The sequence below is a fragment of the Hippocampus comes genome, unplaced genomic scaffold, assembly GCF_001891065.2.
Source record: "Hippocampus comes isolate QL1 unplaced genomic scaffold, H_comes_QL1_v1.1 scaffold122, whole genome shotgun sequence".
NCBI classification, from domain to species: domain Eukaryota; kingdom Metazoa; phylum Chordata; class Actinopteri; order Syngnathiformes; family Syngnathidae; genus Hippocampus; species Hippocampus comes.
Genome location: NW_017842059.1, coordinates 4584244 through 4608761, shown reverse-complemented (window position 1 = coordinate 4608761; position 24518 = coordinate 4584244). Strand labels below are relative to the sequence as shown.

At 41.7% G+C, this 24518-nt stretch overlaps 1 protein-coding gene and 1 long non-coding RNA gene across 5 annotated transcripts in view; one reads left to right on the top strand and one right to left on the bottom strand.

The window, feature by feature from the left end:
• The window catches only part of LOC109510901 (uncharacterized), a 16318-nt gene extending 10550 nt beyond the window's left edge, over positions 1-5768 (bottom strand). The window contains exon 1 of the long non-coding RNA XR_002167209.1: positions 5758-5768. This is a non-coding gene — a long non-coding RNA (uncharacterized LOC109510901). The remainder of the gene's footprint in view (positions 1-5757) is intronic.
• ubash3bb (ubiquitin associated and SH3 domain containing Bb) lies at positions 53-24518 on the top strand. Of its 4 annotated transcripts, none has more exons than XM_019861577.1 (14): positions 53-393; positions 12941-12994; positions 14034-14220; positions 14313-14511; positions 16019-16191; positions 17011-17219; positions 18950-19091; positions 20162-20285; positions 20685-20804; positions 20904-20996; positions 21074-21218; positions 22469-22575; positions 22864-22973; positions 24322-24518. In XM_019861577.1, the coding sequence occupies exons 1-14, from the start codon at positions 266-268 to the stop codon at positions 24457-24459; spliced, it is 1929 nt and encodes a 642-aa protein (XP_019717136.1). In that variant the 5' UTR covers positions 53-265; the 3' UTR covers positions 24460-24518. The 4 variants fall into 4 exon arrangements, with proteins under 4 accessions (XP_019717136.1, XP_019717137.1, XP_019717134.1 ...); XM_019861578.1 differs by having other exon boundaries at positions 54-393; positions 16022-16191; XM_019861575.1 differs by having other exon boundaries at positions 54-393; positions 20159-20285.

The window sequence follows — 24518 nt, the reverse complement described above, 5'->3', positions numbered from 1 at the left end:
GAGAGAGAGAGAGAGAGAGAGGGAGAGAGAGAGCTCCCCTTGCCCAAATGCAAGGACATTAATGTGCGTGTGTGCGTGGTAATAAGCGCATCTCATTCGCTGCTTCTTCCAGAGGCGGAGCAGCAGGCTTGCCGGCTGCCCACACAGAGTAGCTCTGTCTCCGGTTGGGTTGTCTTTTTATTTACCATCCGCTCGCCGGTGTGCCGTTCCGGCCCGACAAAGTCGTGGGACACTCGCGTGTCTTGAGACTTACTTGAAGTGGACCATGGCAGCCAGAGAGGAGCTCTACAGTAAAGTCCTTCCTCGGAGACTCCGTCAGAACCGGTCGGGTTCCGCGAAATGCAGCTCCAACCTGGATGTGCTGTTGTCTATGGGCTTCCCGAGACAAAGGGCGTAAGTGTCCGGTGTGAATGGTTGCATTGCATGCATGTCACAAAACGCACGGGGGGCTGACGTGGACATGGCGATGATGTGTGGGCTGACTGAACGGTGAAGTTCGAGTGCTTTCTAGTGGACGGGTCGTCAGCACCACAAATTCTTATATATATACATGTGTGTGTGTGTGTGTGTGTGTATGTATGTATGTCAGGACAGTCGAGAGCTATTGAATGGCGCAAAACTAAATTACACAGATACAGTTGGTTAGTGTAACGTTAGCATCACACTGTTCATTGACAGTTTCACGGGCTGTTTGAGGTTTCCACATTGAAATGTTGTTGGTGGTTTCTATTTACGTATGACATCCTGTATTGTCCTTCACTGCGTTCTCTTTGACGTCAAATTACCGGTAACTATTTTCTTTGTTGTTCATTGGTCATTGGCATAGAGTTGTGCGTGTGTCTGGAGCAGGGGGGTGTTGTCTTCAGCAATAATAGAGTAAAATACATATTTACCAGATGCTATATGTCTCTAATCAGATCCAATACAAATACTGTATGACCACAATGATAATAATCCTCAATTTTGATTCACAAAGTCGCAGAGGGTTACTCATTCGTATTTATGATTACGGTTATAGGTTGTACTGGAATACAACTGCATCACATCATATTTCTATTAGGTTGCTGCCAGCAAGGTTATTGTAGTTAATTAAAACTAACCAAATAATTCAGATTAAAATTGAATAAACATTTTAGTTACCAAAGTGAAATAAAAACAAAACTGCTTTTGAAAAAACCAAAACAAACCAAAACCTCATCTTGCATTTATAAAACTAACCAAAACTAGCTAGAACTCAAGCAAAAATTTCCTTCGTTTTCATCTTTGTCAATTAATTTCATATGTGAGCTTTGGTGGTTCATTTGAAATGGTTTTATTTTGGTATTGCTGTGCGTCCGTTTACAAGAAGGAACGTCAAACAGTCGGTTCTGAGTTAATACTTTTTAACCTTTTTTTTTATCTTGCCCTCGACAAATACGCCATCCATTAAATAATAACAATAATAATAATAAGAAGAATAATAAAATGATTAAAACCTAAATTAAAACAACACATTAAAAAAAATACAAACCAACAACCTACTCTAAAAACAAATTAAAACTAACAGAATAAAAAAATCCAAAAGTCACAACAAAATGAAAACTAACTACGGTACTGTATACAGTAATTTAAAAACAACCCCAAACCATTATAATCCTTGCTGCCAATGAGTGTATTTTTCAGCTGCATTAAGTTTCTAACCTACTTGTCAATCATTGCCCAGTGGAGCTGTTCCTGGCGTTTCACGGCACGAGATTGTGAGTCAGTGGTGTCAAACAATGACTGAGAGTCTGCAACCAACAGTGATGGAATGAATGACTTTTCAGCAGCTGTCTATTCTGTCTAGTAATCACTCAACCTATGACTCCGTTCAGACCAACAACAGACAGGCCATTGATTCTAAAATGATTATTTGTCTACAATCCTTAACCTTGTGTGTGTTTGCACAGGTTGATGAAAGAGTTGAAAGTTCAACAGAATTCAAGTGATGAAGGCAGCAGTGAAATGAACTCCGACATCTATAGAAATATTTTGTCTACCAAGTGAAGGAACGATACAACCAAAGTTATAGGTTTAAAGTTTCAAAAGAGCAACCCCCCCTCACCTCCAGGATGCAACAATGAAAACAATAAAAAAGTGAAGGAGATTTTGACAAAGCACTGCAAAAGATTCAAGTGGTTAAAAAAAAAAAATTTTTCGAGCAAGCCTAAGAAAAAGGGACTTCTTGGCATGCATTCAGTGTGTATTTGCAAATGTTTCGAAGGTTTTATGGCACAGGAAGTCTGCTGCTTTTCTGAACAGTCACAGTCAACAAGAACAATAGTGCCGAAGCAGGCCTTTAGCTATCCTACCAATCCCAGGACTTCTTGGCTTTGTCACAGTTACTGATTATTTCCTTTTCTGTATCAGTTACCTTCACTTTTTCCTAGAAGAAATTGGCCCACTAAATATTTTCAGAAAAAATATTTATCTATCTATCTATCTATCTATCTATCTGTCTATCTATCTATCTATCTATCTATCTATCTATCTGTCTGTCTGTCTGTCTGTCTGTCTGTCTGTCTGTCTGTCTGTCTGTCTATCTATCTATCTATCTATTAGCTAGCTAGTTAGCTAGCTAGCTATCTATCTATCTATCTATCTAGCTATCTAGCTAGCTATCTTTGCGACCCTCCCATCTTTCAAAAAGAAATGGTTGTGTCCGATGCGCCGCCAACAGACCTCCGGATGCGGCGTGCATTCGTTTACTTGTTTACAGCTATCCTGGCAGAATAGTAGCAGCGGCAGGCAGTATTTACAATGGAGCGCAGTGATAACATTTGCGTTTATCAATCAACATTCCGTCCAAGTGAATTCATATCTCACTTTGCCGAAAAGGACATAAAGAAATACATGCGCAAGATGGACAGGTTGGATATTACAGATCCCAATGAAGATCCAAGACTGCTTTTTTTGTTGTTGTTTTGTTTTGTTTTTTACAAATGTCGCAATGGCAGATGGGGAAAACAACAATGGTGAGTCTTACGATCAAACAAAGGCTTGAAAGGTTACAAATTTAGATTACAGGCCGTGTGTATTTAGACTTGCGTGGCTTAATCTATGAGACAAGCATATTCTACTGGTAGGACCAATCAGGTTGCCTGGAAGCCAGGGCTGGGCTGGCTAGCGGGAGGGGATCAGGGTGGGCTGGCAGAGGTGGGCCGGGCACCTCAGAGCCCGTGCACTCACACACGTTGCCTGTAGTTGGGCGAGGAGGCTGCTCGCAGTGCTTTTTTTCCCAGTTATCCAGCTCAGGGAATTACCCCAGAGGCAAAGTGAACTGAAAAAATTCCAAAGTCTCAACGAGCACAGAGTGGGATGGCTCTCGCCTCGCCCCTTTGTGAATCAAAGCAAAACGAAAGTGTTTAATTTAGCTTTCTTTCACACACTGCTTCTTCCTAATCTGACTTCGCTGTCTTCTACATTTAAACCCAAAAAAGCTTTCTACCTCAAATCGTGAAATATGTTTGTATTTATTTTTGTATGTATATGATTCATAGTGCAAATGTGCATAGTGTATACAGTAAGTGTTGGTTCCATTTTAAAATACACTAAAAATTAACAGCGAAAAATGTTGGGCCACAGAAGGTGGACAGGCGATGTATGACAGTGGACAATGATGCAAAGTCTGTTGGAAAATTTTTACCTGATTACATTTCCATCCAGCCGAAATAAACAAATAAAATAGACTGGCTCAATTTACCCCATGGTGACCATATTGAATTAATCTCCCACTTGCATTGCTTGCATTAGAAGATGGAGCAAAGCAAATGCAATGCAGTGCATCATTTCTACTCCATCAGTAAAAGATGTGTACAATGTGATCCATTTTTGAGTACGGTGGAGTTGGTCATACATTATTTAGTGTTTCTCTTGTATTCGATAGTGCAGTATGCCGAGCTTATTGAGGAGGCTTACATCTGTGCTGTCCTCACAATCAAGTATTGCTGTTTCGGACTATTTCAAGATAACCAATCAGAGCAGTATGATTTAATTTGATGCGTCATATTTTTTATTGCACAATAAGGAAAACAGAGGTAACAGTATTCTTCTTTCTGAAATTGCCTGGAAATGAATCCGGTCTGGATAGTGGTGCATTTGGTGCATACTGACTGTTACTAAAGCTTTGTGCTCATGTCATGGTTCATCTGATGCTCTGGGCGGAAGCAGGGAATCAGACAACCTTATCAGATTATGGGGGCACTCAAGTGTCTCTACCGTGTGAGGATGAAATTCAAGTATTAATGATTGGATTTGGCATTACAAATGAACTGCATTTTCCTGACACAGCGGTTTCATCGTTCTATCAGAATAAGTTGTAACATTTGCAACAGGAGTTCTGTGATGTCGTGAATAATGAGTACAGTGGTGCCGAGCGCTTTGACTTTTGAGCAAATTTGAGCGAAGAGCAGTATGTGGTGTCAGTTAAGTCAACTCTGCTAAATCCTCAACAAGTAGACATTTAGCAGGCAGTATGTGGTGTCAGTTAAGTCAACTCTGCTAAATGTCTACTTGTTGAGGATAACGAACATCCATCCATTTTCTAATCCGCTTTTCCTCACGAGGCTTGCGGTCATGCTCTGGAGGCCATGCTGTCTTCTGGGGAACACCCTGAACTGGTTGCCATCCAATCGCAGAGCAAGTAACAAACAATTCTTCCCAAAAAAGGCTTCAAGATGTACTTTGCCCCTCCTAGATTAAGTTTACTGTAAAACTAAACATTTAGTACATGTTGTGTATTGAAACTAACTTCACAGGTTTGCCTTAAATAAGTCCATTCAGCATGATGCTAACACACGATCCAAAATGCCACAAATGGACTAGTGAATGAAATGGTCTTCTGGTGTTTTAATGATGAAAGCAGACAAGATAGCAAAGTTCACAGGGATATCTTCTTTTTCCTCCTCGAAAAAAATGAAACTTGCTGTGTATCCTTTTGTTTATATTATGCCGCTCCCTAAAAACAAAGGCATGCACACCAGAAGGTGCAGCACCATGTTCATTAAATCGAAGTATCAAATGTTTCAAACACTGTTTAAATGTTAACATTCTATTTAATTTCATTTTTACTGAATGTTTTCATCAATTAGAATATTATAGAGTTCTATGTTGTTCATTAAAAGCACATTACAAACATTTTGGCTCGATTTTCAAAGGAGGCTGAAAGTCACCGCTTCGAAATGCTTTGCCAGGCCTTTTCCATGTACCTCTAAAGCAGTGGTTCTTAACCTTATTAGAGGTACCGAACCCAACCAGTTCATATGCATATTCATTCCTGAAAAATAAAAATTCAAGAAGTATTCCTTCAGTTTTGCCGGTGTGAGACTAGAGTTGCTCAACTTGGCATGACAAATCATGGAGATAGGATGCTGAGTCCCATTGCGTTCTGCGATGCATGTGAATTAATGAAGTACAAAGCAGCGTCTGACCACTTTATTTTTTTTACTCAACATAGCAGGTATTAATACATTCTAAAAATATCGCACCACGTACTATCACAACAGTCACACGTTGACTACTGAGCGAGCTAAATTTCCCGCAGCACTGATTGAACAAGCAATCTAATGTGATCATCTGCACCCAGTGATGGCCAAGCAGGCGTGTCATAATTAATTGACATGTTGAGTCGGGTGTGTCTTCACCTCCACGGCAGAGGCTCCGTCGAAACCCTGAGACCGATTCACCGAACCCCTGGGGTTTGATCGAACCCAGGTTACGAACCACTGCTCTAAAGCTAACAGTATCACAACTGAATACACTACAAACACCAAAAAGGCAGTAAGTAGTTTTTGGTCAGTTTAGTCAATTCAAAACTGAATTGATTTATAAACCCCCCACATCACAGAGCTATAGCACATATGGAAATATATTTCCTCATTAAAGCATGCAGTTTTTTTTTTATTTTTTTTTTTAAACAACACTGCTGTGTCTGGTTGGCTCATTCTAGAAAATACTAAAATCTTACTGTCACTAGTTACTTCCTGGTTACTTACAGCCGCACATGAACTAATCTGTAAACACAGTGGATGTTTCCATTTGGAGTTTGTAAATAGGGCAGAGTTGATAGGATCAGGAAGTAGATTTGACGTATTATTTAATCTCCTGCCCAATTTGGTGTGTGTGAGTGTGTGCGTGTGTTTGTGTGAGTGTTCATTTATGGGTGACTGTACAGTAATACACATGGTACCGAGTAGCATGTTGGCTTCTGCCAAGGCCTTTTGCCATGTTGAGTTCAGTGATGACAGAGCCATCTGTGGTTTTTGGCGCCTTTGCCAAAACAGTAACCGGATTGGCTTCAACAGCCTGCATCCCGCAGCTCCTGCTGCCTCCCCATACGTACTCACCCCTTCAAAGGGATTGGAACGGGGAGACCATGACTAAGTGCCGAAAATGGAGTAACATTTCTCTCTCTGTCTAATAACCGTGATTTGTGATGTCCATACTAAGATTTTAAATTGTGTTGAAACGTGGCGCCATTTTTTGAGATTAAACTCAAATCAACTGTATTTATGGAGCATTTTAAAACAACCACCGCTGTATTCAAAGTGCTGTACACGGAGCAAATATCATATATACAACAATAAACAATAAAATAATAAATTAATAACGAAGACAGTAGAAAGCACAAAACAGTAAAACTAAGATCAAGTCTGAGTCATGCTGAGTCAAAAGCCAAAGATTACAAGTGAGTTTAGAGATGAAAAAAGCGATTGCTGAGTGATGGGCAGCAAGATTTGTGGCTGTCGCTGAAGCACTTATTCCATCAGTTGGATTTACAAAAGCGGTTTACAAACCCAAAAGAGTAGCTTTGGAAGAAAAAAAAGGCACTTCACATTTGTATAATGGTGAGAAAATGGCGAGAGTACATTTGTACTGCGTCTGCAATTTTGCAATTCATACTCAAATGGTCGAAATGAAAATCTACTTCATCATTCATCATCTTCATCATTTTAACCAAAGACGTTTTAAACAATTTCATACAGATAAATCTTCTTTCATGGAAGGTCAAATTGGGGTTTTTAAACCCTTTCAGGGACTACATTGGACAGCTTATCATCTTATCAGGTTACAGGGTGCATGAAAGGGTTAAATTTGAATTTCAAAAAGTTTTTGTTACTTATTCTTCATTTTGACAATTTGAAAAAAATAAAGGAGCACCTTTTCAAGAGCCTCAGCGAAGATGAAAAGCAACAAGCACCCATTGAGCTCACACTGGCCCCCATCTGTATGCCATAATATTACCTGCCTCACCTTGTGCTTTTTCATCACAGTTCTGGTCAGCAGGTCTAATTTTGTCACAAAAATACCTTAGTGGTGACCACACTTTGGAAAGACTTCTGCAAACATTATAAGAGCACAGTTAATCAGTTTGTCACTGCCTCACCTCACATTTCTCACCTGTGTTCTCACGTGGTAATGGTTTGAACACCTTGCGCCCCATTTTCATTCCCAGCGCAAGTCTAGTGCAAAGCGTAGTCTAACTGTGGCCGTGGCTGGAGTTTTCATTCTTTAGGTATTTTGCTAGACTTTGTACTGGTAGAAATGAATGTAAGGGGGCGTTTGCGCCGTTGTGGGATGGAACGTAGCCTTTTCCCGGCCAATCGTGGCGGCATCCCTCATTTGCATTAAAACATGGCAGTTGGAAACATTGCTGAAACAGAAATTGATTCACTGGGGTTCGCCCATGACATTGGCAGGTAAACTGCAAAATCTCACGGTGTGGCTGATGCAGTCAGCCGCACATGTGACGTGTGCAAATAGAAACCGCTTTGCACCACAGACTTCGCGTCTGTGTGTGAACTCCAACTTCTCCGGCCGCAATACTTGCTGCCAGGGTGGTGCGATTAAGATGATAATGATTATAATTCATTCAATGAATCAAATTCTACGATGGGAAAACAGAGGAACTGTTCCACGTTGTTGTCATATTTCTGAATGAAATACGATGACGTCCAACACACACGTCCCGACCGCGCCGGATTTGTCTGCCTGCGCATCGATCAACGCCACCAAAATCGCGTTACACCACCTGCGCCACACAATAGACCTCCTTTTAGCCCGTCTCAAATTTTGTGTACTTTTTGTCACCAATTTGCAAGATGCAACTTGAAGGCCTTTGACTGGACACTTGTTTATCCATCCGTTCATCCATTTTCTGGATTTCTCATGCAACACAAGATTTGACTTCTGCATTAGTGAATGCAGGAATCGCACAATTGATGACACACTGGAGCAGTGAGCAGGTTTTTCCAGCAGTGGATGAGTCGTTCGGGAAGTGAGATGGCTTCCTCTGACGGGCACTTGGTCAAGGAAGCCGATGAGACATACAAGACTCATACAAGCAACAGCCCTCTTTCTTCTGAGGCTGTTTCTTGAAAATTGCCATATTTTTGTAATCCCTCTTGTCAGTCAGTGACTAACAATATCTTTTAAGGAAGAATCAGCGCACATTAAGAGCAACATTTTAAGGGCTCTATTTTCATGAATGGCATAAATCCTTGCACCATAACTCTGAGGCGGGTTGGACCGCGTGTTGGTCATTTCGCAGATGAGTTCTGCGCCGCTGTGGGAGTGTTCAGAGGTGACTTTGACCATGGACAATTAACTCCAACTCAGTCCTCTCATTCCCTTTCAAATTCAGCGCACTCGGGGATCCAAAACATCTGCGCTGTGAATTGGGCACTCGGAGAACCTAAACCTAACCGTAATCCATTCAATAAGTTGTCTTCTACTATGATTCAGATATTTTGATGCCGGCTTTTTATACACTTATGAATGAAATATGTCTGACGTTAACCACTCATGTCTGTGGAGCTTGTTATTTGTCTGCCTGTGCCCCACTCAAACGTACCAAGATCGCATTGACTGAGTCCCTCTGACAGAAACATCACCAGCAGCACTTGCTGTGCTGCGGCACCATGTCCAGGTTGGCGAGACCGGTCTGCCAAGTTGGCAAAGACACGCAGCATCCTTGCGCTCGCCGGAAAATCAGGATCCGCTGGCGTTTATTCAAGGCCGCTGATGCGCTATCTTCAAATATAGCACCCCAAATTATTTTATTGACGATATTGTCATGTGAAATGTGAGAGACCCCTCATGACTCGGAAAAACAATGTTGACCATCCACAGAATGATTTTCAACAAATATTGAACAGGTTTAACATTTAAGATTGTCTGCTCGGCGATTTTCCGAGGGGATTGAAAAATGACAAACTCCACAGCACAGGAAAATCGGTCAGCATAACCTCCGACAGTCCGGCCTTTGCTGACTTTGATTTTGTGTCGGTATTACTCTAATACAGTCTGATGGTTGGTATGCGTGTTGTACTGCATTAAAGTTGAAACCTCTATGTTCTTCAGGCCACAAACTGTTTGAGATAGAGCAGACAAATGCCTCAACCATTCAGCAGTCCGGCAAAATTGGCTTAACAGCAAGAGTAGCCCTGAAATGTATTGCGTATACCAGGGGTGCCCATTACGTCCATCGCGATTGACCGGTAGATCACTTTGGTCCCAAGTCGACCGTGTAGTGGAGAAAAAAAACAAACAACCGTTTATGTGTCTTTATGCATGTTAGTAATATTTTTTTGTGTGTTAATGCACACTGCACCCTAATCATCTTACCAGTTTCATTTTCACAAAAAATATTAAAAAAATAAAATAAAATAAAGCAGGTAAATCTTTAACCTACGGTGGCATGTGAACTGTGTCACCAGAAGTTGTTAGCGCTCAGCAGTCTGCAATTGCAGCTTATGATCAGAGCTGTTGCGCTATATCTTTTATCGTGATCATTATTCTCATTCAGAGTTTGTTTCGTGTACAATTCACAGAGGGCTTGGGCAAAGAATAGGTATCTAGAGGGCCCGGGGAAGCACTTTAAAACGGTATGTGTGAGCTCCGATAGTTAACGGGCTGCAAAAGTGAGTCGCATGTCTCAGTGTCAGGCTGTTGTTCATCATGGCGTGCGTGTGTATGTCCGTGCGTGTCCGCGGTAACTGGTCGATCGCGGGAGGTTGGTTGATCGAAAAGTCGATCTTCGGTCCAAAAAGTTTGGGCACACCTGGCGTACACTATATAAGTGATATATTGCCACAACTGTGTACACAATGGAGAAAAGCTTATCTCTTCACATTTATCCAATTATGAAGTCGACTTACGAACGATTTTGACATTTTTATTGTCGACTCTGTCCATCTGGTTGAGAGATATTTACTCTGCTTGCCAAGGCATGAGTCCCAGAAGTATGGATGAAGCTGTTCATGTTTCACATGCGTATGTTATGGGCCTAGAGGGCTAAAAAAACTGCCAGTGATATTTGTTCTCCTACAAAGTGAAGTAGTGCAGAAATGTGACCGTCTGAGCAATTCATTCACTTGCCCTGTATGCGGATAATGCAGGGGGAAAAAGGCCAGTCTTTTTTCCATGGTCTCCACCTGAATTCGTACTCTGAGGTTGCTGTTAGTGAAATACATCACTCTCTTCTCAGTCCTTTTCAGTTGGCAAAGTATGAACTGATTCTGAACTTCACAGCTTGCAGAACATTGTTGACTGAAGTGAACTTGAATTATGTGTTGATTAGTGGCACTTTGTTTTAATGTCTGCCATGTTGCACGTGTGTTTTTTGTTTGTCTGGTTTGTAAACAGGAAATGTGGGATTTCCCACAAGGAATTACATTGGACATTTGTCCAACGGCAACACGCAAAATCCAAGAAAACATCACTCTTGCCAGCATGCCTATTACACACACAGTGGAAAGAAAGTGAAAAGGTTAAGAACCATTAATTTAAAAAATAATAACAATAATTCAACTCCTCTGATTTCAGGACCTCAAATGCGCATACTGTACATTCTGATTTCTTTCGTCGCTTTTGTTGTTTTAAAGTGACGTCACACTTCTGGGTTTGGCGCTCATCAGTATCTCACTTTGGAAAAAAGATTACTTTGTCAAAGATTTTTTTTAAATGCTTTATTTAAATTTATTTTGTTTTGATTACTTGTGTCATCAAATTATTTCGTTTGGGGTTTTCTAAAATTACTTCCCAGGTAACCATTAAAAAAAAAAGGTAAAATCCTGCGTGGCAATCGAAAATGTTATTTAAAAATTGAAAATATTCAAAATATGAGTGCATGGATCGAATCCTCTGATTTGCAACTAACCATGCTGCAGAAGGATGCCAATATAATGTGTTGGGTGGCCAACAACGCCACAAAATTACCGGTCCCTTAGCAATGATAATGTAGGACACCAACCTACTATGAATTGCGAACAATAACTGCAGCCTATATAGCTTACCATTCTTCCGATCGCCATGGGTCGCGTCTCCACTCCATGTCGTTCGAACACATTTTCCAAATCCTGAGCATCTGGTTTGTACACGTCTGGTCCAACATAAATATTGCCAATAACCTCCTCTTGCTCCAACTCTTTAAACACCCGGATCCTCTCAGACCAGTTTACAATTTCGCTTTCCGAATCAATTTGTGACTGGCTTTGTATACTTTCCATATTGAGCTGCGTCGTTGTTGTTCTTGAATTGACGTCACACGTCCTGGTTTGTCGCTCGCCAGGTTTTACTTTTTCAAATTCATGAAAGAGAATGAATCTTTTAATGCTTTATTTAATTTTTTTTTGTCTAATTACTTTACCGGGGACGTAAAAATATTTCATTTGGGATTTTCTGAAATTACTTCTCAGTTGTCATGTCAGCAAAACAGCATCCATGTCAGCTTGGATTCCTGAAAACCAAAATCATAACGAATAAACATCCATCCATCCATCCATTTTCTGAACTGCTTTATCCTCACAAGGGTCGCGGGGCGTGCTGCAGCCTACACCAGCTGTCTTCAGGCAGTAGGTGGGGGACACCCTGAACTGTTGGCCAGCCAATCGCAGAGCACACAGAGACAAACAACCATTCGCGCTCACACTCACACCTCGGGACAGTTTAGAGTGTTCAATCAGTCTGCCATGCATGTTTTTGGAATGTGGGAGGAAACCGGAGTACCCGGAGAAAACCCACACAGGCATGGGGAGAACATGCAAACTCCACACAGGAAGGCCAGAGCCGGGATCGAATCCACGACCTCTGTACTGTGAGGTCGATGCGCTAACCACTGGCCCACCGGGCCCCCCCACTAATGAACATTTTAGCGGATTTTCTGAAATGTTTTGAATCAAACACTGACTCAGTCATTAACAGAACTTAAAGAGCTCTGCTCGTTTGTGAAAGGTGAGCTTTTACTAAACTCAACCCAAAATTTTCAATTATTCATTTGGGGGACAGACAATCAAGTCAAGTACAACTTTATTGTCAAATGTGCTGTATCTTGCACATACAGCATATTTGACAAGATGAAATTTCTTCCCTCTTAAGACAACATACAAAAAGAGCATACATACAATTAGATACATACAGTAACACAGATGCTGAAATAGTTCCATCTATGGCATGTTGTTAGTTCAAAGCATTTAATTACTTTCATCCCAGTACTTTTAACAGCTCCCTTTGGTGTGTGTGTGTGGTGATTGCGATGATACACTATGGGTTTGGTGCCATTTTATCTGATGCCATTTTATATGAATGTATTCCCACACATTCTTACATGTCGCTGTGAGGGATTTCTTGTGTCAGCTGAACACTGCCAAATCATCGGTTTAGTTTTCCTCCCACTGTTTAAACTGTATGTGGACCTTTCCTGTGGCCACACATTGCTTGGCGGTGCCTTCTGTGGCTGTGTTCCCTGGTGCTACTGGACTCCGCAGTACAATGATGATGATGATGATAATGATGATGAGAAACGTTATCGTTACTAGTCAACCCATTCGTAAATGGCAATTTGAAAATGTATCGATTTCTTAGTTCAGCGACGAACAGAAGATATGGAAGTATTATCAATGTTGCACTCTTTTGTATGTTGCAGGTTAAAAGCGCTAGCGTCAACCGGAGGCCGGAGTGTTCAAGCAGCTTGCGACTGGTGAGTGCAAACAAGGCTTGACTATGTAGTATATGTGGGGGGAAAAATACACACACTGTAAATAACATTATGACTCAGTAACACCATGATGTGTTACACTGCCCTCTCTTGGGCAAAAACCGCAGGAGCTCTCATCCGAAATGAGTACTTAGAGCAGTAATAAGTATATAGGACAGTAAATGTTTTGGAAGGCAATCATTTGTGTGCAGGGTACGCTCACCATTTTCTGGGATATGAACTGAAATGCTAAGCAGAACACATTATAATTAGAATGGTCCTCATTTGTGCCGACCTCTAACAAGGACAAAATGCTAATTTGGATCAGTACTATTTTGTAACCCCTTATAGGTATCCAACTTATGCAGATACCTTAATTTTGTCATTGACATTAGTCAATACTGAGATATTATGGATATATATCCATCCATCCATTTTCTGAGCCGCTTTATCCTCACAAGGTCGCGGGGTGTCCAAAGACGACTGAGATAGGCTCCAGCCTATCCCAGTCGTCTTTGGACAGTAGACGAGGGACACGCTGAACCGGTTGCCAGCCAATTGCAAAGCACACACAGACGAACAACCATCCACGCTCACACTTACACCTCGGGACAATTTAGAGTGTTTCATTAATATGCCACGCATGTTTTTGGAATGTGGGAGGAAACCGGAGTACTCGGAGAAAACCCACGCAGGCCCGGGGAGAACACGCGAACTCCACACAGGCAGACCGGAGCCGGAATCGAACCCTGCACCTCTGCACTGTGAGGTCGACTGGACCACCGGGCCGCATGGAAAATAAATGAATGAATGAATAAATAAACAAACAAATTAAAAAATCTATCTGTCAATTTGGATTCTAGCCAAAATAAATTCCATTTTTTCCTGTTGCCTCCCACCCACATTTCGTCAAAATGTTCTTCAAATGATTATTTCTTGCTAACAAACAAATGTCACAGAAAACATCCTCAGGATGACAGTGTGACAGTGATGAATAATATCTTTGCTGCATGCTCACCAAGATATTTCCTTCGTCTCTCAGGTTGTTTTCCCATGTGGACGACCCATTCCTGGATGACCCTTTACCCAGGGAGTTTGTCCTTTACCTGCGACCCAGTGGACCACTACAGAACCAGCTCTCCCATTTCTGGCAACAGAGTCGGATCGCATGTGGCAAAAACAAAGCCCACAACGTTTTCCCACACATCACGCTGTGCCAGTTCTTCATGGTGAGTTCAGGGAACTCATCCAACTTCAACTCAAGGTGTTTGAATTTAAACGTAACAATCTCAGCATTTCTTTGTGTTTCCATTTTCGCTAGTGTGCGGACCACAAGGTAGAGTCTCTCTGTGAGGCCCTCCAGACTACCGTACAGCAGTGGCGGGGTCGATTTCCCAGCCCCCTGCCCCTGGAACTGTACACTTCCTCCAACTTCATTGGTCTTTTCGTAAAGGAGCATGTGGCTGAGGTCCTGAAGCAGTTTGCGGCTGACTTCGGCACAGAGGCAGCGAGGAAAGCTGGTATGAAGCAAAAGGATAAAGTCGATATGCTATAACAGCTTGCCACCCTACACGGTAATCGTGTGATGAACCATGAGCAATTTTCTTTTGCAGCTGTAACAATGACTAATTGGAGGTCCGGTTGGCTTATGAAAGCACTCACTCAGTATGTCACTCTGATTTTCACAAAACACAGATGAAAACGAGACTAATGAGCAAGAATCATTTCAGGCAGTTTAGTGCCAAATTAGATTTGAGTCAATGTGTGATATGGGCTAATTGTTTTCCAGTCATGTGCTTCATGGTTGACAGACAGATTAGGGCAGGGGTGCCCAAACTCTTTTAACCAAAGATTTACTTTTCGATCAACCAGCCTCCGGAGATCGACACATTACCGCACGTGCGCATACGCACACACTTACACGCGCATGCCATAATGAGCAACAGTCATAAAGGCCCCAAAGATGAACAAAGCATGGGACGCACTTTTGGAGCATGTTGACTTCGTAGCTCACGTGTACCGTTTAAAAATGCTTCTCTCGGCCCTCCACATTCCCATTCTTTGCCAGTATTCATTCATTCATACATTTTCCGATCCGCTTAATCCTCACAAGGGTCGCGGGGGGTGCTGGAGCCTATCCCAGCCGTCATCGGGCAGTAGGTGGGGACACCCTGAACTGGTTGCCAGCCAATCGCAGGGCTCTTTGCCAATACTCTCGGTGAATTGTACATGAAACGCCGTTTTTTTTTTTTTGTTTGTTTTTTTTAAAACAACAGCAACCTGCCTGTCATCCCACCCTGCTAATAGAAACTCTTGCAAGCTATGACGCAAATCTTCATTGACAGAAATGTTGAAATGTAATATTTATTCTACACATTTTTACAGCATTGGAAAACGTTAAGAATGTTTGTGTCATGTTTGTCCTCCTACAGAAACCAGATTAAAACAAAAAATATATTTCCCTCCCCCATATTTTTCCATTTTCAAACATTTTTGAAAAACCTCCAGGGAGCCACTAGGGCGGTGCTAAAGAGACCAGGGAGCCACTAGGGCGGCGCTAAAGAGACGCATGCGGCTCTGGAGCTGCGGGGTGCCGACCCCCTATCTAATGGATGCATCGTGCAACCGCAGCCACGATTCTAGACGCATGCGGCTCTGGAGCTGCGGGTTGCCGACCCCCAATCTAGTGGATGCATAGTGCAACCGCAGCCACGATTCTAGCTTCTATTCTATGCGCCTTATAATTCAGTGGGCCCTACATATGAAAACTGTTTTAAAATAGGCCATTGATTGAACATGCGCCTTATAGTGCAGAAAATAGGGTGTATAAGTATAAAGGAATATCGGTAAAGGACATGGCCCACTTGATCTGTGTTTTCTGATGTTATTGCTTATTCATAATCTGATATGGTTAGAATGACATTCCTAAAGCAACACATATCAAATGAAGACCATAGCACAATACTGTACACACTGCACGTATTATATTACAGTATTAGGTTGATCAAAGATCTCCTTTTTTTTAAGCAGAGGTCCATGTGGAGCCTCATAAGAAACAGCTCCATGTAACACTGGCCTACAATTTCCCCACCGATCACCTCGCCACACTGGAAAAACTGGCGAAGGGCATCGAGGTGAAGCTAGGTTGTGATTGGCTGGCAGTTCTTTTCTCCCGGGACATTCGTTTTGCAAACCATGAGGTAACACTCAGCCATGTTCATTACTTGTCGTTGCTGTTCTATATGTGGTGACTGAAATCAGAAGTAGGACATCTGCTGTTCATTTTTGATATGCTGTATTTGTAGTAGCCGCTCTGTTATACAGACTGTAGATGGAAATCGAAGAACAATAACATCATCTGTATTCTCACATTATATATTTATTGTAACAAAAGCCGTTTCTCAATATCAAAAAGCAGAGTGTGTTCTCGTGAACTGGGCGAGTATAGTCTTTGTAACGTACTTCCTACACTAATTTCTTTGTAAGTGGAACTTGTGCATTTCGCCCCTGGCTCTGACTTATTTCCGTAACTCATCACAGTTCTGTCATCATTATGTTAGCTATCATGTGATTAGAGTTCAATAAATTTGTACTGCCCTTTAGATCCTATTTCATGATAAATGGTTTTCCCATTTTTTTTCAGTCTTGCGACAGTCATCTTAGAGTACTTTCAAATATCCAGTTTTGTGTCAGTGAATTTGTTGTTAATTTAAAGGTATGCTTAAATGAAACGTGAGTCCTCTCCTCCACTGTCATTTTGGCCATTTTCATCGTCCTACAAAATGCATCTTGGGATATTTTCCCAGCCATGTCTTCATAAGTCAGCAACCGATTCGGTGTGACTTTCAAAAAAAACTGTTCAAACCATATGAACCACTCATTAAAGGTATCATATACTAAAAGGAGAGCTATATCAATATCAAAATTTTGTTCATTCAGTAAATGAATCCTAATGATGTAGCAGCATTTTTTTGTCATACTGCTTGTATCAGCTACAGTATATATTGTCCCACTTGCAGACTCTACGAGTGATGTACCCCTACACACCGCAGAATGAAGATGAGATGGAGTTGGTGGTGGGGGATTTTGTCTTCATGTCTCCAATGGACCAGAGTAACGCCACGGAGGGCTGGGTGTACGGGACCTCCCTCGCCAGCGGGCTATCAGGCCTGCTGCCCGAAAACTACGTGGGCTTAGCTGACGAGTCCGACACTTGGGTCTTCCATGGGTGAGCGTGGCACACAGATTTCATTTCACTGGTATACAGTAGTACGGTGCTTCTCAATTATTTTCTGTCATGCCCCCCCCAGGAAGAAGAAAACATCTAGCGCGTGACTATAAATAGTATCATTTGTCTATAAAATTGTTATAAGTACACATTTGCATAACACTGTATCCTTATTAACGTATAAGAGAATAAAAAAGAAAGAAATATGGACCAACTTAAAACAAAGAATAGCTTTAGTAACAGAAAAGATTTTAAGTGCATCTGAAATTCAAAAATAAAATAAAAATACTTAATTAAACTATAAACATTTTTTGACTGACCATGTTAAACCATACAATACTGAAAAATAAAATTACATAAAATAATAATGCATTCAAACTGATCACCAACATTAATTCAGGAGCACATTATGAAAACCTGCAAAACAAAAATATATAAAATAATTTGTGCTGATTTTTTTTAAATCAAAAATGATGTCTGGATTAATGGCTGCAAGTAGCAGTCACAAAGCGGGATGATTGTTGCCAATATTCGGCATGTTTTCGCTGAAAAAAACTCAAGGGGCTTATCAGCGTGATTGGGGTGTCATGTCTTTAAGTGACACCTTAATTTATTTGGCTTCATGCTGTCCGCTGCCAACATTTTTAGACACAGTAGGTATATCGGTCTTTCCTCGTCTCCCACCGTAGTCACAGTGAAGCCAAGCGTGACATACGCTTCGTCATATTTCCTTTTCTTAGCTTTCGGGAGACGTTCTCTTTTCTCCGTCTCTCTCCGCCTGTCGACTTTGTGTCTGCACTTCATACTCATACTCTGTGCCGTGTGCAAAGCACGGATGCTCAGTGCAAACAAAACATAGAGCGAATGCTCCCTGCGCACACTCTGCCAATGAGAGAGTCACTGCCCCCTAATTTAGTGGAGGTTCAATTGCACTTTATTCTAGGACAGTAAAAAATAAAAATAAAAAAGCATGTTCCCTGAGGTCAAACGCGCCCCCCTTGATGGCGCCCCCAGGGGGGCGCGCCCCACTATTTGAGAAGCACTGCAGTAGTAGGAGGTTTTACATACCTGGCGCTGTTATTGCCATCCCAACCACCATGTAATGTACCTGTGGTGGAAATACAACCCTCATAAGTTTACCATGCTGACCATTTCTGAGGCAAAGTGACCTGAATAGTGCCACTTGCTGGAAACATGATTGTGTGTGCAAAATTTAACCTTTGCAAAAAAATGACTAATATTACTGCAGCTCAGTCATTTACAGTAGCTGTGAAACTGTTCTTCGTTGATGTCCGTATTATAATTCCCCCAGATGGCCAAGGCATGTACACGAGAAAAGACAGCACAATGCCCATCAAAATTAAAGAATGTGGCAAAAAATGGATTGTAGAACAGATCAATGGCATTTCCATAATATTCAATGGGGATAGCTGATTTGAGTTACAAATGTTTTGAGTTCTGAGCGCGGTCACGTATTGAACATATCTTAAGGCACCACTTTATCACCACAACATAGTTTGACCATGAGTGGACAAACTTTTAAATAGACTGTTCCTCCGGTTCCTTATTCATGATGGACTTCAACTGTTTCTATAGTCTCTGTGTGATTGTTATAAACAGCCGCAAAATATCAGCGACAATTTGTTCATTCAATTCAGCTAAATCTGCAAAGCAACAGATGGTCGTAATGCTCTATTTGGTGACATGCTGTATCTTCTTCTCCGTCACAGCTCCCATTCATTCTTCACCTCTGAGCCCTCTGATAAAACCATTAGGGAGAGGAGAATGTTTGTTGGACTGCTGGACAGCCGACACCACGATACAAGTCCTGGAGACACACCAACTGTCAGTCTTATTTGTCATCCAGTGCAGGTTGGTTTGTTATTTTGAGAGATGGATGCATTACGTGACAGACTTGACTCACCTCTTTGATGAGTGTCTTAATGAGTTAGAATTGTAAAATTAAACTCAATTTGTCAGGCGGCTCTGCACTAGATGGCGCGTTTCAGCATAGAGAGGGCATGTTCTTTGACACGCCCCCGGTGCACTTGACAAGTTAAAGACTGAAAGTAGACAAAACTTTGTATCTGCTATAACCGCAGCGAATAATTGGCACAGAGAGTGTTTGGGTGAATGTCATTGAAGTGCAGGCAGACAGAGTCTGAGCTCTGGTGGATATCTTCCTATTTCATTTCTTCTAATATGACAAGGGCGTGCATCGAACCCTCTGAATCATTGTTGGAGTTAATTCATTGCACACACTGTTATTGTGACAATCATCTTCATGATATTTTTAACCCTTAAAGGGAGAGCAGTTACTACAGTGGACAGCTTATCATGTTCTCAAGTTACAGGGTGCATGAAAGGGTTAAAATCGCCCCCCCCTGGAATATGACACAGCTATTGGTGGGGTCGCGGTGGTCAGTCATACATGGACACGTGCTATCGAGGTTGAAGGGTGTTTCCAAGTACCTGATTCACAGATCTGTTGGCCAACTTTACATCATCCACCCGTGGAGGTCCGCTTGCAGTTTCTCACCAATGTACTTTGCTCTCTTTGATCTCCTGCATGGACTCCAGGAAATCAGTTTCTGCTTCTGTCATGTCAAGGACTTTGCATCTCTTGTGCACTGATTTTAAAGGGGGTGAGAGGAGCCGCTTTGATTGGCTAAGCAGGTTTGTTGTGTTCACTCCCACAACGGTGCCAAACCCCCTTTTCTAACTTAAGCTACGTACTGTACGTCTGCAAAAATATCAAAATGAGACTAGCCCTCCTGTGCACAGCTTTACAACACTCTGCGCAGCAGACTTGCACAAGGCATGAATATAGAGACCTACGTGTAAAATAAATAAATAAATAAATCACCCCATTAATTGCAGTCAGCAGATTTTCCAACATTGTCATTAAATTCTGTCTTTTTTTCTTTTTTTTTTTACAGCAGGTCCTGCGGATTACTGGTAATCACACTCGTCAGCCCAAGCGGTCATTTTTTGTTTGTCGACACGGTGAAAGAATGGACGTGGTCTTTGGAAAACACTGGCTCTCACTCTGCTCAGACAGTAAAGGTTAGCATTATCCTTATATTCTAATACCTTTCGTGTCAGAACCTGGATCCATTTTCTGATCTGCTGAGCCTCACAAGGGTCGCCAGGCGTGCCAAAGCCTATCCCAGCTGTCATCGGGCAGTAGGTGGGGGTACACCCTGAACTTGTTGCCAAACAATCGCAAGGCACACGTAGACGAACAATCATCCGCGCTCACACTCACTCCCACGGACAATTTCGATTGCTTCCAGTACAGTATAACCATTTCTTGCGAAAAGGGTCACGGTAATTTGGTTCAGTAACCAGAGTAACTGTTGACACATATGGTGCAATTAGGATATGAGCACCTGTTTGTCACAAGCTATATCTGGTGAAGACTTTTTAGAATAACACTCTTATCTTTGAATACTTTTTTTGCAGGTAGATACGTCCGTTCCAATTTAAATATGCCACTGACTTTGCCACTGTGGGGAGCACAAAGGGATTATGACATGGACGCACCTGTGACTGTGTTTGGATCCACGCAATCACAATTAGTAGGTATGTCATGTTAAAAAAAAACAACAACAACAAAAAGGGTTTTCCAATACTTATATAATATTGTCTTGATATTACAGATTTGTATGAAATGTTTTTCAGGTGAGGCCCTTTTAGAAGGTAACATTGTGATCGATTTTGTGTATTGCTCACCTGCTCTGCGATGTGTTCAGACTGCCCAGAGCATCTTGAAAGGTAAGGAAAATTCTTCGCCAAAAGTCAGTTGGATTTGACATCCTCCTAATTGCACCAGATCTGTTTCCGTGGGAAAGGTATGCAGCAGGACGGCAAGCTGAAAATTCGGGTGGAGCCGGGTCTTTTTGAATGGACCAAATGGCTTTCCAGGAACTCCCTGCCTGCATGGATACCTCCTGCTGACCTTGCTGCAACCCATTTCAGTGTGGACACGACATACAGGTGACGACGCATGAGAAAGATGTTTAGTTTCTGTCTTTGCGGTTAGAGCACCATTATTTTGCAAAAATTTGCTCAAAACAAAGTGCATTTTTCAAAACTATTCCGACATGTATCCAAACACGGCGGTTCCCCTACAGAAGCCATTCTTTTTCTCAAAATCATTCGAGCTAAAACTAAATACCAAATACAGTCGATTTCTGTGGCTTAGCAACATACTAGCAAGAGGCAAATAAATAGCCTCCAGCCTACTGTCACTCACACCGCTTAAAGACATCTGCATTCCTTTTATTTGTCTGCTTTTTATCTTCTTTTTCTAAACCGGGCACCTGAGTACGGAAGCTGAATACATTCAAATATATGTCAATACAAATATGTTCGAACGTACTTGAAGGCTGAAAAGCTACAAATGTCGCATTTAGACTCCAACTACAATGCATTGGAGCGAGAATAAAACTGCAAAATAAGAATGCACATCCATCCATTTTCCGATCCGCTTGTCCTCACAAGGGTCGCGAGGGGTGCTGGAGCCTATTCCAGCCGTCTTCGGGCAGTAGGCAGGGGACACCCTGAACCAGTTGCCAGCCAATCGCAGGGCACACAGAGACGAGCAACCATCCGCGCTCACACTCTCACCTAGGGATGATTTGGAGTGTTCAATCAGCCTGTCATACTTGTTTTTGGAATGTGGGAGGAAACCAGAGTACCTGGAGAAAACCCACGCAGGCCCGAGGAGAACATGCAAACTCCACACAAGAAGGTCGGAGCTGGAATTGAACCCGGTACCTCTTCATTGTGAGGTCAATGTGCTAAACACTGGACAACCGGACCGTCCAAGAATGCACATTGGTTGCTTAATTTTCAAATGTATTGGGATTGGTATAATTAAAAAAGGTTTAGGTTCGATTTTTTTCCCCCCATAATGCCACGGTGTATGTGCATGCGGAAGTCAATAGTGGCATCCCATGTGGCATTATGGGGAAATGCTCCGTTTGTAGCTTTTAGCCTCCAAGTACGTTCAAACATATTTACGAGTTTGTTCCTATGTATTTGCGAGTAGCTTCGAAAGTACTTGCGAGTGCATTTGAATGTATTTGCCAGTTAAAATATTTTTCTACTTGACATTGGCCACCCCACCCCCAAAGCTATATAGGGCTATTTCCAAACATCATTCAGCTGTGGATGTCCGCAGTTCTTCAATCAATCATTCACATTTAAAGCACATAAATGAGCAGGTATTTATTTCTGTACAGACCGCTGATCCCCATCGGTAAGCTTACAGTGTCGGAATCGTATGAGAACTACATGAGTCGAAGCCACCAAGTGACCAAAGAGATCCTATCAGACTGCAAAAACACTGGTAAGAGTTTGGCAGAGGAGGGTGAATGTTTGCCTGGTATATGTTGTAATGGGGAAAAAAAGGAGAAAAAAAATAGAGGCTAACAAATAAAGCACGCCTGACACATACAGTAGCTGCTCATGACCTTGTGGTGCTGAATGCATTGAGCCATTGCCTTTGTATGTTATTGAACTCATTTCTATTTTCGAATGGCTTGTAAGTGTACAATATATATATATTTTTTTTATGATGTGCATGTATTGTGACAAGCATTTGTCCACAGTTGCATCCTGTTTCCGCTTTCCTTAGGAAACAATGTGCTGATTGTAGCTCACGCCTCTTCCCTTGAGGCCTGCACACGCCAGCTGCAGGGTTTCGTCCCGCGAAGCGCCAAAGACTTCATCCAAGGAGTTCGAAAGGTTACTGGATTGCTTTTTTTTTTTCATGTGCTGGAATCCCCAAATTATCAAATACAAAGTGATGTTGAGGGCGCTACATAAAAAAAAAAAAAAAAAATACACATACACTTATACTGTGTGTGTGTGTGTGTGTGTGTGTGTATACATATATATATATATATATATATAAGAATTTCATCAAAAGTGTGTGTGTGTGTGAGCATAGAAATGATTGTGGGGATATATATCTATGTATGTTGTAATTGTGATTTTTCTTTTTTAACTGCACAGGACTTTGAGTTGCATTTTTATGTGAAAAGTACTACTTAAATAAAGTTTGATTGATTGATATAGCAAAAAACAAAAACGAATAAAAAGTAAACTAAATGAAAAGCTTTTTGAAAAATAAAAACATGTTAACGCCCTAAAAACAAATGACAACTAATAACAGAATTCTAAAAAAAAAAAAAAAAGAAAAAAGTCACTTTAATGAAAAATCCAAAACGATTATAACCGTGGTTCTTATGAATAGATTTCAGTTTTGTTCCTTATCATAACTTCAAATGTACCGTATTTTCTGCACTATAAGGTGCTTTGGATAATAAGGCGCACCTTCAATGAATGGCCAATTTTAAAACTGTTTTCATAAATAGGGCGCACTGCATTATAAGGCGCATGGAATAGAAGCTTCATCTAGTGGCTGGGGTTGCGCTATGCATCCACTAGATGGTGCTACGCCTACGGGAATACAATAGCTTTTTTTTTTTTATATTGAGCCTTCACAACCGCTGCAGCTGTAACAATGACAACTGGTCACAAACACGGACATGAAACATGTCAATACAAATGGCATTACAAAACAATAAATGAAAGACAAAAGTTATGAAGACAATGGATTCAACAAAAAGGCACATAAACCTCGTGGGATCACATTCACAAGTGGGGTAAATAGCCTTAGAAGTCTTGCTTGTCTCCTTCTTCCTTCATTTAGTCAGTAGTTAACTCTGCTTTTGGTATTATCTTCGTTTCATTATGGTAAGTAGTTGTCTGTTTGAGTGTGTCGGGCAGAACTCTTTTACATTACAATTGGTTCCTGCTAATAATTACCACTATATGGCATAGGAACACACAAACAGGGAAACAACTGAATCCGGAATATAGCGTTACAGTCTCTTGATATTAGGCACACTGGGTTATAGGGTGCGCTGTCGGTTTTTCGAGAAAATTGAATGCTTTTTGGTGCGCCTAATAGTGCGGAAAATACGGTACATGCTAATATGGGTCTTGAAGTGGTAAGGCTTTGGAAATCCTTATCTGCGGCTCTATGACATCTAAATGGAAACAGTTAGTTGGACTCTTTGTCTTTCAGATCCCTTACCTGGGCCTCTGCTCTTGCGAAGAGCAGGGCAACTCGGGGCAATGGCGGATGGTCGACCCGCCCGTCCTCCCACTCACACATGGCCCAAACCACAGCTTTGACTGGAGGGAGACACTTTTACATGAATAACATTTGTTGGCTTATCAATTCCACCGAGTGCACCATCCAGCGGGATGCAGCAAGAGCGC